The sequence below is a fragment of the Cherax quadricarinatus genome, chromosome 71, assembly GCF_038502225.1.
Source record: "Cherax quadricarinatus isolate ZL_2023a chromosome 71, ASM3850222v1, whole genome shotgun sequence".
NCBI lineage: Eukaryota > Metazoa > Arthropoda > Malacostraca > Decapoda > Parastacidae > Cherax > Cherax quadricarinatus.
Window position 1 is genome coordinate 8575561 of NC_091362.1, and position 14748 is coordinate 8590308.

Below are 14748 nucleotides of genomic sequence, written 5' to 3' on the forward strand. Positions count from 1 at the left end.
ATCTTGTGTAATGTATCATCAGCATAATTCACAGGACTATTTGCATGTGTAGGTGACCTATGCTACATAGCCCATTCCCAGATTTTTGTTTCCATGTAATAAGTGGGGAGAAGTGATGATGATTAGCTTGAAAATTTCAAAACTGGCGTATCCTACTTATGAGGAGATTGATACATTTAATGGAGTGTGTAGATGCCATTTTGCTACTTTTAATCTCAAAATGATAGAATCATTTCAACTTGTTTTACCTTGATGCTGAAGAGGGGAAGGCAAGTCTGAGGAACTGGACTTACCTTCCCCTTAACCCTTTGACTGTTTCAGGCCCCTTTCTGAAACTGTCATTCTATGTCGATATATTATTGAAAAAAAAAATTATTTTTTTCTCATGAAATGATAGAGAATCTTTTCCCGATGGTAATGACACCAAAAGTTCGAAATTTGGTCGAAAACTTATGGAATTATGCTCCCGCGAAGTTAGCGGTCTCGGCAACATATGCGCATCGGCGATTTCACCGACTTTGAGCTCAATTTTCAGCCAATTCCGTTGTTCCAGTTGACCAAACTCATAGCTATTTCTTTAGAACTCCATTTTATCTATCAGATGAGTACAAGAAACCTCCCATTTACTAATTTGGACTACCCAATATGGTGGTCAGAAATTGGCAATTTGGCCAATTTCACGCAAACTAAAAAAGATGCCAATTTCAAAATAGGGTCCAGAATAAACAAGGTAGACATTCGTGGCACTAAAATAACATATGCTCTGTTCATTAGTCACATCTCTAGGCCCCTCTTATATTATTATTGCTTTCTATTTTGATTTTTTATTCATACAAAAAAATACAAAATTTACTGTTATGCAGACTACTGCATTATTGTAAAAATGGTATAAATAATATCAGTGCACTAGTGAAAGAATATTAGACTCCCCAGTTGACGTGTATTGGACGTGTGGTGTGAATTGTTTACTCCTGAACATTGGTAAAAATCGAACATTTCCGCTACTTTGAACTCAGTTTCAAGGTCGTTTTAATCATCAAAGTAATGAAAATCATCTCTATTTCTGTAATATGTTTTCCATTTTATCACCTAAGACCATGAAAACGCAAATACATCGATAAATACTATACGAAAATACACCTCAAAGTTGGCGTTTTATTCCAAAAAAACGATCAGTTTTTTTTTCTCGTTACGCACTGTGTGCTGCAGGATTTTTTTAATGTGGTGCACACTGACCACACAGACCCATTCTCTCACATGTGGGACTACCAGCTTTCTTCCGCTTGATTTGAAGCCGCTAGAATTATTGAGTATATATACGTCAGAAACAGTGGCGCGTAAGACATTTATACGGCATAAACAGTCAAAGGGTTAAAAACAAACAACTTTATTTCTATAAAGTAACTTACTGTACAGTATACAATTATGGTGACTTGTATAAACTACTTTACAAAACTGCAAACATTTTCAAGCACTGAAGATATTCAGTAATAAAACTATCAATTAAGATACAGTTCGGCCTCGCTTTACGGCATTTCACCTCACAGCATTATGCTAATACAGCAATTTCAAATTATGACCGAAACTTGTTATACGGCGAGCGGTCTTTCTAATAAGGCGCGCCCCACCTGATTTGTTTACATAAACGTGAGCACATCTCTCTATTGTCCAGAAGTTTTCCAAAATTTCAAGTGTTTTATAGTTACTGCATATTTTATATGTACAGTGGACCCCCGACTTACGATGGCCTCAACCTATGATAAAACTGACATACGATGCTTGTCAGCATAAAAATTTGACCCCAACCTACGTTGAAAAACTTAACTTACATCATTCGTCCCGAACAAGGCCGTCTGGCCTGAGCGCCTCAGCTGAGCTAGTGTGACATTGTTTAAAAGCCAGAGCAGACGGTTGCAAGCATATATTCGATAAATTTTGTATTACTCCACTGTTTTTAGTGCCACCATGGGCCCAAAGAAAGCTTCTAGTGCCAACCCTGTGGTAAAAAGGGTGAGAAATACTATCATACCACGGTCAGTTGCTGCTGCTGCTGTATCACGGTCAGCTGCTGCTGCTGCTGTACCACTGTCAGCTGCTGCTGTACCACTGTCAGCTGCTGCTGTAGCACCGTCCTGCTGTAGCACCATCCTGCTGTAGCACCATCCTGCTGTACCATGGTCAGCTGCTGCTGCACCACGGTCAGTTGCTGCTGCACCATGGTCAGCTGCTGCTGCTGCACCACGGTCAGCTACTGCTGCTGCTGCATCACAGTCAGCTGCTGCTACTGCTGCACCATGGTCAACTGTACTACTCGAAGATGTGGAGAGACTGCTGTTGGTGTGGCTTATCAAGAATACCGAGAAAAAATTAACCCCAGAGGGTTAGCCAAACAGGATAACCCAAGAAAGTCAGTGTATCATCGAGGACTGTCTAACTTACTTCCACTGGGGTCCTTAATCTTGTCCCCCAGGATGCGACCCACACCAGTCGACTAACACCCAGGTGAACAGGAAAAAATGCCTGGAACTAGTGCTCATACTGGTGAATTTAAGGCCAGCAAAGGTTGGTTTGAGAAATTTAAGAATCGTAGTGGCATACACAGTGTGATAAGGCCTGTTCTGGAAGAAAATGGCAAACAGGACCTACATTACTCAGGAGGAAAAGGTACTCCCAGGACACTAACAGTGTTCATCACTCATCACTACATTTTCAATAAAGGTAAGTGTCATGTATTCTTCATTTAGTACACTAATACACGCACAATATATATTGTGCATGTATCCTTCTTTTTGTGTATAGGAAAATGTATATTTCATGTGGTAAAATTTTTTTTTCATACTTTTGGGTGTCTTGAACGGATTAATTTGATTTCCATTATTTATGGGGAAAATTAATTCGACTTACGACAATTTCATCTTACGATGTGCTCTCTGGAACGGATTAATATCGTAAGTCGGGGGTCCACTGTATACAAGATATGATGTAGGGCGAAATGACAGTAGTTGGACTACGTACTGATAAAAAGACTGTTGGGTAGACTTCAGGATGTACATGTTAATAGAGGGGCAACAGATATATCAGATCGCTTTTTAGTTGTAGCTACAGTGAGGGTAAAAGGCAGATGGGATACAAGGAGAATGGAAACAGCAAGTATGAGAGAAGTGAAGATTTATAAACTAGAGGAGGCAGTTAGGGTAAGATATAAACAACTGTTGGAGGACAGATGGGCTAGTGAGAGTATAGGCAATGGGGAAGATGATGTATGGGGTAAGTTTAAGAATACAATTTAAGGGTGTTCAGCAGAAGTTTGTGGTTATAGGAAAGTGGGTGCAGGAGGGAAGAAGAGCAATTAGTGGAATGATGTAAAGAGAGCAGTAGGAGAGAAAAAGTTAGCATATGAGAGGTTTTTACAAAGTAGAAGTGATGCAAGGAGGGAAGAGTATATGGGGAGAAAAAGAGAGGCTAAGCGAGTGCTGAAGCAATGTAAAAAAGAGAGCAAATGAGAGGGTGAGCGAGATGTCATCAATAAATATTTTGTCGAAAATAAGAAAGTTTTGGAGTGAGATTAATAAGCTGAGAAAGACTAGGGAAAGAATGGATTTGTTAGTTAAAAATAGGAGAGGAGTTTTATTAAATGGAGAGTTAGAGGTATTGGGATGATGGAGGTAATATTTTGAGGAATTGTTAAATGTTGATGAAGATAGGGAAGCTGTGATTTTGTGTATAGGGCAAAGATAAATAACATCTTATAAGAGTGAGGAAGAACTAGTTGTGAGTGTGGGGGAGGTGAGTGGGGCAGTGAGTAAAATGAAAGGGGGTAAAGCAGCTGGGATTGATGGGATAGAGAGAAATGTTAAAGGCAGGTGGGGATATAGTTTTGGAGTGGTTATGTGTTTTTATTTAATAAAAGTATGGAAGAGGGTAAGGTACCTAGGGATTGGCAGAGGGCATGCATAGTTCCTTTGTATAAAGGCAAAGGGATCAAAAGAGAGTATAAAAATTATAGGGGAATAAGTCTGTTGAGTATACCTGGTAAAGTGTATGACAGTTTTTATAGAAAGAATTAAGAGTAAGATGGAGAGCAGGACAGCAGATGAACAAAGAAGGATTTAGGAAGGGTAGGGGGTGAGCAGACCAAGTGTTTGTAGTGAAACATATATATGAACAGTATTCAGATAAGGGTAAAGAGGTATTTGTGGCATTTATGGATTTGGAAAAAGCATACAGGGTGGATAGGGGGGGAGCAATGTGGCAGATGTTGCAAATGTATGGAATAGGAGGTAGGTTATTGAAAGCGGTGAAAAGCTTTTACAAGGATAGTGAGGCTCTGGTTAGAGTATGTAGGCGAGAAGATTATTTCCCAGTAAAAGTAGGTCTTAGACAGGGATGTGTGATGTCACCATGGTGGTTCAGTATATTTATAAATGGAGTTGTAAGAGAAGTGAATGCTTGGGTGTTAGCAAGAGGTGTGGGGTTAAAAGATAAAGAATCTAACACAAAGTGGGAGTTGTCACAGTTGCTCTTTGCTGACAACACTGTGCTTTAGGGGGATTCTAAAGAGAAGTTGCAGAGGTTCACTGATGAGTTTGGTAGGGTATGTAAAAGAAGGAAATTAAAAGTGAATATAGGAAAGAGTAAGGTGATGAAGATAACAAAAAAAAAATTAGGTAACAGAAGATTGGATATCAGACTGAAGGGAGAGTATGGAGGAGGTGAATGTGTTTAGACATTAGGGAGTGGATGTGTCAGCAGATAGGTCTATGAAACAGCCGATGTGTTAATAATAATAATAACAAAAACAAATCTTGCTACTTCTACTTGCACTCATCTGAGTTTTCTTAACAGTTCTCTAACATTATTTTATGTCAATGGGAAAGTGCTAAAGACTCTTTCTTCCATAAGCTGTGTGTTGTAAAAGGTGACTAAAATACTGGAAGCAATGGGGATACTAACCCTTTCTTCTGTATTAATTACTAAATTTAGAAATGCTACAATAACATAAGTATTACATTAATGAGGAAACAATAAAACTGCAAGATCATACAGCACCTGAAGAATGGGGATAATCAGCTTAGTTTCTCAAATGAAGATTATTTTTACATTTGTGGGGATGAATTAAACTTGTACGAGCCATACAGCACCATCTTGGATCAAGCCCTTCACCAGGTTACCATGCCTGCAGGGAACCCAAAACATGTAGAACAGGCCCAGCACCTAACAGGAGAAATTTACGGGAAACTTGACAGATTCATTTGGGAATGCTCAGCGTTCCAGTACAAAGCCAAAATCTTAAGTAACTGTTGGTATCCAAGAAGCACAGCAGGAAAGGGCAGGACAATGACACGTGACAAGTCATACTCAAGTCAAGAGGGGCAAATAAATCAGATGCAAAATCATGTCTGGGAAAAGGGTAATGGTATCATATTCTTGGGGAAGAGCTAAACCTGCAGTAGTTGTATACTAGCTCCTTTTCTTTGATCAAAGAATGGGACCTACACATCAATTGAAGAAAGGAGCACAAGTCCCATTCTTTAAATTTAGAGCTTCATGGAACTGCCCTTGAGAGGAAGGGCAATGATAGCATCAGATTACTGACACTGCATTATGGTGGATACTTAGCCTGCATAAGATTTTGTGATTGCACTGTATATACAGTAGACCATCATGTTTCATGCCTCTGGGTACTGCATTTCTGTATGCATATTTCTTTTTTTTTTCACCTTTCACGGCGGCTCTACCCACTTCCATCTTGCGCTCTGACATAGCATGAAGACTAGGAAGGCTGGGCAAGTTGAATGAAATGATTTCTGAGGATGACTATACACCTGGGCAAGTGGTTAATGATGATGAGACAGGAGTGTTTTGGAAGATGCCTTGTAGAACTTGCACCATTTTATTCCTGGCTTCAAGCCAGCAAAGGACTGTTTCAGTTTGCTACTATACACTAATGCTACAAGTGACTAAGTGCAGACCCAATACTTGTTTATTGCTCAAAGAATCCACACTTTAAAACACTAAGAGAAAGCTACTTTGCCTATTACCTGGAGGTCAAACCAGTCAGCTTGCATGACAGTAATTATTTGTTGACTGGTTCAAGCATCATTTTATTCCTGAAGTTATGTTTTATAGTGTCACAAGAACCTCACTTATACAATCACTGTATCTAGGTGTAAAAGTCATTTAAGTGTATGTACACACACACACACACACACACACACACACACACACACACACACACACACACACACACACACACACACAGTAGAAACTGCTTGCAACAATGGATGATGACTCACCTTGGACTGCCAGAGTTCTGACACAAATTCAACATTGCAGATGCCTTATGCCATGTCAAAGGTCCATGGGTTAATGTGCCAAATTCAACAGTAAGTGCAAGCTGGAGAAAATTATGACCCAGTGTGGTAAATAATTTCACAGGATTTCTCTCAGTTGAATCAAGTTGAAGAAATTGTTCAAATGGCAAGGAAATTGCCAGGAGAGGGCTTCGAAGATGTAGAATCAGAAGACGTCAATGAACTATTAGATGATAAAGAAAGTCCAGAGGAAATGTTGGCAGAGCTGAATTCCCAGATACGTATAAGATGAAGAGGAGCCTGCAGAGAAACAGCACCAACAGTTATAAGTTAAACTTGCCCTCACACACCTAGCACTGCTTTGAAACAGGTGCCTGGACTAAGAAATGATGCCCTACCATCAGTTGTATAAAGTATTGCTGCATAAAATACAGCAGTCACACAAGGCAAAATACTTCAGGACTCCTGTAAGTCAACTGCATTGACCCCAGCCGTTCACTTTTGCCAGTAAACCCCATCAGCTTAGCCCACGAACCACAACCTTCTACTTCACATCTACCCAATCCAACTCATCTGAGGCCCAGTAGGGGCCTCACCTCTCCACTAATGTCAAGTTACTTAAGCAACAACCAGAATTTAAGGTGTGTTCACACTGCCTGACTTTCTTAGGTCATGCAACATTAAATAACCCTGTATCATACTATATGCTTTAATATGCCCATAACATCTGCCTGCCTGTTAGAATCATTCTACAGTACTTAGTTTAATACTTTAGGCAGTGTATTTACATGAAAAGTTATTTGGATTTTTTATGGAGGTGGGCATAGAATTCAACCTATTGTCTCCCATCACATGTTATTCACTCCAACTATTGCATATTTATGTACAGATCCATTTTTCTGGTCTTTCTTGCTTGAAGTGTGGTTCTTTACTGTAAAATCGTTTTACTGTATGTATGATAGAAGCAGAAGCTCAGTAAATATTATAATTGTGATTCTCAACAGACTTATTATGTTAAGTAACTCTAGTGATTAAATTTCTAACTTGTGTATTTGTTTGTAGCCTAAATCATAGGTTAACAAAGAAAAGAGGGTGCAGAGAAGTGTAATTTTAAAACTATCTCCACTGAGGAAATATATGGCACAATACACTTAACACTCTTCTCAACCACAAAAGGGTAGCCTCATTCAAACCAAAAAACTTCATACTGCAAAGTGATACAACTCAAAACAATGATATGTAACAGAGTCAAGAGGTGCAAAATACATGAAAGTAAGAATGTTTTTGCAGGTACTGCATAAAGAACACTGAACTGCCTGCAGCACAATCTCAGACTCCAACAAAGCCAAAAATGAGCAGAGAAACAATAAAAGTTATAGCAGCAAGATGTACTCCTTTTCCTTTTTTCAGGATGACCTGTTGCCATGTACCACCCAAGTAACAGCAGTGGGCAGCATTAGTGGTACAACAATCATAGTTACAGCTCCAGTTAACATTACTAATAATGTAGTACAGTATAGTACACAGAGGTCACGCAAATTAGCGTGGGGTGTTCCTGATTATTATTAACAAAAGAAGCGCTAAACTGCAAGGGTTATACAGCACAGGGGATGTTACTGAGCACCATGGCCTGCTGTAGTGTTTTGGAATCTCAGGTTAAAGTGTTGAAGAAGGAGATTCTACTTCAGGAGGGAAATAGGAGGCTGAAACTTCGCCTAGATGAGTTTGGGAGTGTGTGCGAGATGGTTGGAGCTGGTGAGAAAAAGGATACCAGCAGTGAGGTAAAGAGCTGGAGCCACTTTAAGTGGCAAGTGGTTCACAATTCAGGAAGAAGGAAGATAAAGAAAGGTAACAGAGAAGACACGAAGGTAGGAAATCGATTCTCTATTCTCCAGGACAAGTGTACTTCAGTGGTTAGTGAGGTAAAGGATACCACCGGCTCCCCTGCTAATCAAGGTAAGAATATTCTAATTGTGGGAGACTGACAGGTAAGATATATATGGACCATGCTTTCTGTAACAGAGATAGGAAGGTCAGCCAGAGGGTGTGCCACCCAAGAGCTGCTGTTGGTGACATAGTCAGCAGGTTGGATAATATTATGTCAGGTAATGGGAACAAGCCCATTACCTGTCTTAATGCTGGTGGAAATGACATCAGGAAGGGCAGGATACAGGAGCTGCTGGATAAGTACAGGCCAGCCATAGAAGTAATCAGGTCTAAGGATCTTGCCTAGAAGGGTAGTGGGCAGTAAATGGATATCAAGGGCAACTGGTATAAATTGCTGGCTAGACAGGTACTGCAAGGAACTTACAATCCCACTCATTGATAACTGGGACAAATTCTATGGCAAACATGATATGTATGCAAGGGATGGGGTTCATCTCTCTGGGGATGGAGTGGTTGCATTGGCCAATTCGAGTGAGGGGGGTCATTGATGACTTGTCCATGAATTTAAACTGATAGATTATAGAGGTATGGGTGTTTGTGGGAAACAATTATGCTGCAGTATTAGGGTTGAAAACAGCAGATATTACCAGAATACCCCAGGGATATGTTTAAAAGACAATATTCAAAATAAAGTTGCTAGTAAATGCAAAGCAACTGCTCAACAAAGAGATAGTAGAGGGTAGCGAGTGACTAGCTTCCTTAAGGTTTACTATACAAATAGGAGGAGTCTAATAAGTTAGACAAGCTAAGATTACTTGCAAGTGCAGGTAATACATATAGATATTATTGCTATAACAGAGACCTGGTTCAACTTGAAAGAAAGAGAAATGCCTTCTGAATGCTGCATACAAGGTTATAAACTATTCCAGTGATAGGGTCAACAGGAAGGGTGGTGGAGTGGCAATGTATGTTAGAGATCATTTAAATTGTTGTGTTAGACAAGATATAAGATTAGAAACATCGGACACAGAATCTGTTTGGCTACAGTTTCTCGAAGGCCTTGAAAAATTAATTTTGGGTGCAATTTATAGGTCCCCAAACTTGATAGGAAGTGCGGTAGGCTATTATGGGACGAAATTCATTAGGCGTCTACACATGAAAATGCTGTGTTAATGGGAGACTTTAGCTTCAGACAAATTGAATGGACCAATGTTACAGGAAATCTTGAGTCTAGTGACCTTCTTGATACGGTTCAAGATTGCTTTTTAAAGCAGTTTGTGACAGAACCAACTAGAGGAAACAACTTGCTTGGCTTGGTTTTTGCCAACAAATAATTACTAGTCAATAATCTTGAGGTTAATGATGAGCTTGGGGAAAGCAATCACAAATCACTTAGTTTCAATATACATATGTATCATGGAATTACCCAGATAACTGCAATCAAGTCTCTGTCCCAGATTTCCGCTTAGACAACTGTATGGGACTAAGAAATTACCTCTGGGTTAAATTGGGATGACCTTACTATGGGACATGTAGGTAGGGTTGGTTGCCAATATGACGTATTTCACAATATAGTGCTAGCTGCCCAGACAACTTTTGTTCCTAGTAGGGAAATTAGATCTAACAAATTGATCCCAAATGGATAAAAATAGATTAAAACATCTCACTGGTCAAAAGAGGCATATATAGGCATATCAAAAGAGGGGAAGGGCAGTTAAGAAATCAATATATTCAATTAACCCTTTCAGGGTCCATGCCGTAGATCTACGGCTTTACGTTGAGGGTCCAAACCATAGATCGATGCCATGAGCTCAGCTCACTCTGATAAGCTGCGAGCGGTGAATTTTTGCCTAGATATGAGAGAATACATCTATGTGGTATGTGTGCACCACATAAAACAAATCCTGCAGCACACAATGCATAATGACAAAAAAAACCAAGACCGTAATTTTTGATTAAAACAGCCATTTTGCAGTGTTTTTTCGTATGTTTTTTTATAGCTGTATTTGTGATTTCTTGGTCTCATTTGAGACAATGGAAGATATTTTACAGAAATAGAGATGATTTTGATTGGTTTTAGTACTGAAAATGGTTTGAAACCGAGCTCAAAACAGCAGAAATGTTAAATTTTTGCCGATGTTCAAGAGTAAACTAATGACCTCACACGTCTAATACACGCCAGCTGGTGGGTCTAACATACATTCACAAATGTGGTGATATTATTTATACAATTATTACAATATTGCATAATAGTAAATCTTCTATTTTTTTGGTTTGAATAAAAATTCATTATGTGAATAAAATATCATAATGGAATTCATTTGTAAAGCCTGAAAAATGTAACTAATGAACAGAGGAAATGTTAGTTTAGTGCCAGGAATGCCTGCATTGTTTATTCTGCACCCTATTTTGAAATTGGAATATTTTGAACTTCACATTAAACTGGCCAAATTACCAACTTCCGATCACTTTATTTTTTAGTTGAAAATTGACTTGGCGATTTCTTGTGCTTAATCGATAGAATAGACGTAATACTAGTGAAATAGCTAATTACTTGGTCGACTGGAATAATTTAATTGGCCTAAAATGGGAGTCAGTCGGCAAAATCGCCGATGCGTAAATATTGCTGACACATCAAAATTCGTGAGAGCGTAATTTCATCAATTTTCCATCAATTATCAATTTTTGTTTTATTACCTTCAGAAAAAGATTCTCTACCATTCCATAAGAAAAAATAACAAATTTATTTTTTGAAAATTCTTGGACCCTGATGCACACTTTGAAATTTGACCTCTGGACCCTGAAAGGGTTAAAGAAAGAAATAAAAAAGTAATAAGAAAAGCAAAAATGGGATTATGAGGCTAAAGTTGCAAGGGATTCGATGACTAACCCAAAAGGGTTCTTTCAGGTATACAGAAGATTAGGGACAAAATAGGCCCACTTAAGAGTAACTCAGGTCAGATCACTGACAGTGATAAGGCAATGTGTAAACTTTTCAATACCTACTTCCTCTCAGTTTTTACTCAGGAAGATACTAGCAAAATTCCAGAAATAAATTATGTAGAACAGGTCAACAAACTATGCACTATTAGGGTAACTAGTGACATGATCCTCATTAAAATAAAGAAATTAAAACCTAACAAATTCCCAGGCCCTGATGAACTGTTTGTGAGGGTTTTAAAGGAATGTAAAGAGGAACTTAGCATACCTTTGGCTAATCTTTTCAATATATCACTACAAACTGGCATAGTGCCAGACAAGTGGAAAATGGCAAATATAATACCTATTTACAAGGCAGGTGACAGGTCCTTAGCTTCGAACTATAAACCAATAAGTCTTACCTCCATAGTTGGTAAATTTATGGAATCAATAATTGCTGAAGCAATTCGTAGCCATCTTGAAAGACATAAATTGATTAATGAATCTCAGCACAGTTTTACAAAGGAGCATTCCTGTCTTACGAATTTACTAACATTCTTCACTAGGGTATTCGAGGAGGTAGATCATGGTATTGAATATGATACTGTGTACATATATGGACTTCAATAAGGCTTTTGACAGAGTTCCACATCAGAGGTTGTTGAGAAAACTTGAGGCACACAGAATATGGGCCAACAGGCCTGCTGCAGTGATCCTCCTTTCTTCTTAAGAGAAGAAATTTTTTCCTGGGTGGAAGCACGGCTGACAAATAGGCAGCAGAGTTTGCATAAATGGGGAGAAATCAGAATGGGGGCACGTCACAAGTGGTGTTCCACAGGGGTCAGTGTTGGGCCCCTTGTTATTCACAATTTACATAAATGACATAGATGAGGGAATAAAAAGCAACATAAGCAAATTTGCTGAAGACACCAAAACTGACCGTCCAATTCATTCTGATGAGGATATTTGAACACTCCAGGATGATTTGAATAGACTGATGCAGTGTTCGGAGAAGTGGCAGATGCAGTTTAATATAGACAAATGCAAAGTTCTAAATGTTGGACAGGAAAATAACCATGCCATATATAAACTAAATAATGTAGATCTTAATATTATGGATTGCGAAAAGGATTTAGGAGTTCTGGTTATCAGTAATCTGAAACCAAGACAATAGTGCATAAGTGTTTGCAATAAAACTGACAGACTTCTTGGCTTCATATCAAGAACTATAAATAATAAAAGTCCTCAAGTTTTTCAACCCTATATATCTTTGGCTAAGCCTCATTTAGATTATGCTGCACAGTTTTGGTCACCATATTTCAGAATGGATATACTAAATGCACTGGAAAACGTACAGAGGAGGATGACAAAGTTGATCCCATGTATCAGAAATCGTCCCAATGAGGATAGACTGAGGGCCCTGAATCTGCACTCTCTAGAGAGGTGTAGAATTAAGGGGGATATGATTGAGGTGTATAAATGAAAAACATGAATTAATAAAGAGGATGTAAATAGTAGGCTAAAAATGTCTAGCATAGACAGGAGTCGCAGCAATGGTTTTAAATTGGAAAAATTCAGATTCAGGAAGGATATAGGAAAGCACTGGTTTGGTAATAGAGTTGTGGATGAGTGGAACAAACTCCCGAGTACCGTCATAGAAGCTAAGACATTGCATAGTTTTACAAATAGGTTGGATAAATACACGAGTGGGTGTGGGTGGGTGGGAGATGGACCTGACCAGCTTGTGCTAGTAGGTCAGAGGTCGTGCTCTTCCCTTAAGTGAATGTGACTAGCCTGACTAGGTTAAGGCATTGGCTTAAGCTGGTGGGAGATTTGGACCTGCCTTGCATGGGCCAGTAGGCCTGGTGCAGTGTTTCATTTTTCTTATGTTCTTATGTACTGTGGTTGGCTGTATCCATCATTATCACTGGTTACAGTTTGGGAGCCACTCAGAATAGCTGGCTGACCCTGGACCACCCAGTGAACAGTATTTGATAAGTGCACAATTGTAATAATCATGGAGAACAAATAAACTTTCACTTGCCCAATGAAATTACAATATCAAATTCTAATATTGTATATTATACATTTCCCTCATCCTGTTTCCTGCTGGTAGTGCAGGTGGACACAGCAGAGCGAGCCATTCACTATAATATCCTTGAATCAATTATCTAAACAGCAGCCAGACTAACTAGTCACTCAGCATACTCAGTAGATAAGTACAGTGGACCCCTGGTTCGCGAAGTCATCGGTATCCGATAAATCCGGTATCCGAAGCATTATATCGCGAAAAAATTGCATCGGTTCCCGTTACAAAACCCGGTATGCGATACGATTCATACAAGATGTGTCCACGTGTGGCCTGAACTGCCCCGTGTGTGCCATTGTTTACAAGCCAGCCAGTCTCTGCAAGGAATTCAGTAATTAAAGGATGGATCATTTTTTAAACCACTAGTTAATGACTGAAACAAATTAATTTAAACATCTCAGTTTTTAAGATCTAATGCAATAAGAGGGAGAAACCTCAATTAAAAAAAAAAAGTTAATTTTTTCTTTTACATTGATAATGAAGTATGACCGCTATGTCCTGCACAACAGGTTGCCTTTAAACTATCCACGTGTGTATCCTGTATATCCAAGTGAAACTGCTAGTAAACTGGAGCCAAACTGGAGATCAACGAAAATAAATGAAATAAAATTATATACAGTGGACCCCCGCATAACGATCACCTCCGAATGCGACCAATTATGTAAGTGTATTTATGTAAGTGCGTTTGTACGTGTATGTTTGGGGGTCTGAAATGGACTAATCTACTTCACAATATTCCTTATGGGAACAAATTCGGTCAGTACTGGCACCTGAACATACTTCTGGAGTGAAAAAATATCATTAACCAGGGGTCCACTGTATACATACATATATACATACATACATATATATATACAAACAGACATACATACACACACACACAGTGGACCCCCGACATTCGATGGCATCACCATTCGATAAATCCGACATTCGATGCATTTTAAACGCAAAAATTTTGCCTCGACATTCGATTGAAAACCCGCTATTTGACATGATTCGTACGAAACGTGTCCACGTGTGGCCTGAACTGCCCCGTGTGTGCCAGTGTTTACAAGCCAGACAGTGTGCGCGCATCTAAGGATACATTCGGTACATTCCATATTATCACTGTTTTTGGTGCTTGTTTCTGCAAAATAAGTAACCATGGGCCCCAAGAAAGCTTCTAGTGTCAACCCTTCGAGAAAAAAGGTGCTAATGACTACTGAAATGAAGAAAGAGATAATTGCAAAGTACAAAAGTGGAGTGCGTGTGTCGGAGCTGGCCAAGTTGTATAGTAAACCCCAATCAACCATCTCTACTATAGTGAGCAGGAAAACGGCAATCAAGGAAGCTGTTGTTGCAAAAGGTGTAACTTTGTTTTCGAAACAAAGATCGCTAGTGTTAGATGATGTTGAGTGACTGTTATTGGTGTAGATAAATGAAAAACATAGCAGGAGATAGCATCTCTCAAGCGATCATTTGTGAAAAGGCTAGGCAGTTGCACGATGATTTGGTAAAGAAATTGCCTGCAACTAGTGGCGATGTGAGTGAATTTAAGGC

General features: G+C 39.1%; 1 protein-coding gene across 7 annotated transcripts in view; it reads right to left on the reverse strand.

The window, feature by feature from the left end:
- The window catches only part of LOC128700400 (uncharacterized), a 234296-nt gene that overhangs the window by 121723 nt on the left and 97825 nt on the right, over window positions 1–14748 (reverse strand). For 2 of the 7 annotated variants that reach the window (XM_070100009.1, XM_070100012.1), the window contains exon 2: window positions 5050–5176. The exons of 2 other annotated variants lie outside the window; for them this stretch is intronic. Coding sequence is in view for 1 of the 5 variants with exons in the window: in XM_070100007.1 (XP_069956108.1) it covers window positions 6297–6331 (35 nt within the window). In the remaining 4 variants the exon portion in view is untranslated. Of the gene's footprint in view, window positions 1–5049; window positions 5193–6296; window positions 6615–14748 lie in introns of those variants that run through there. 3 more of the 7 variants (XM_070100010.1, XM_070100007.1, XM_070100011.1) reach the window with 3 other exon arrangements.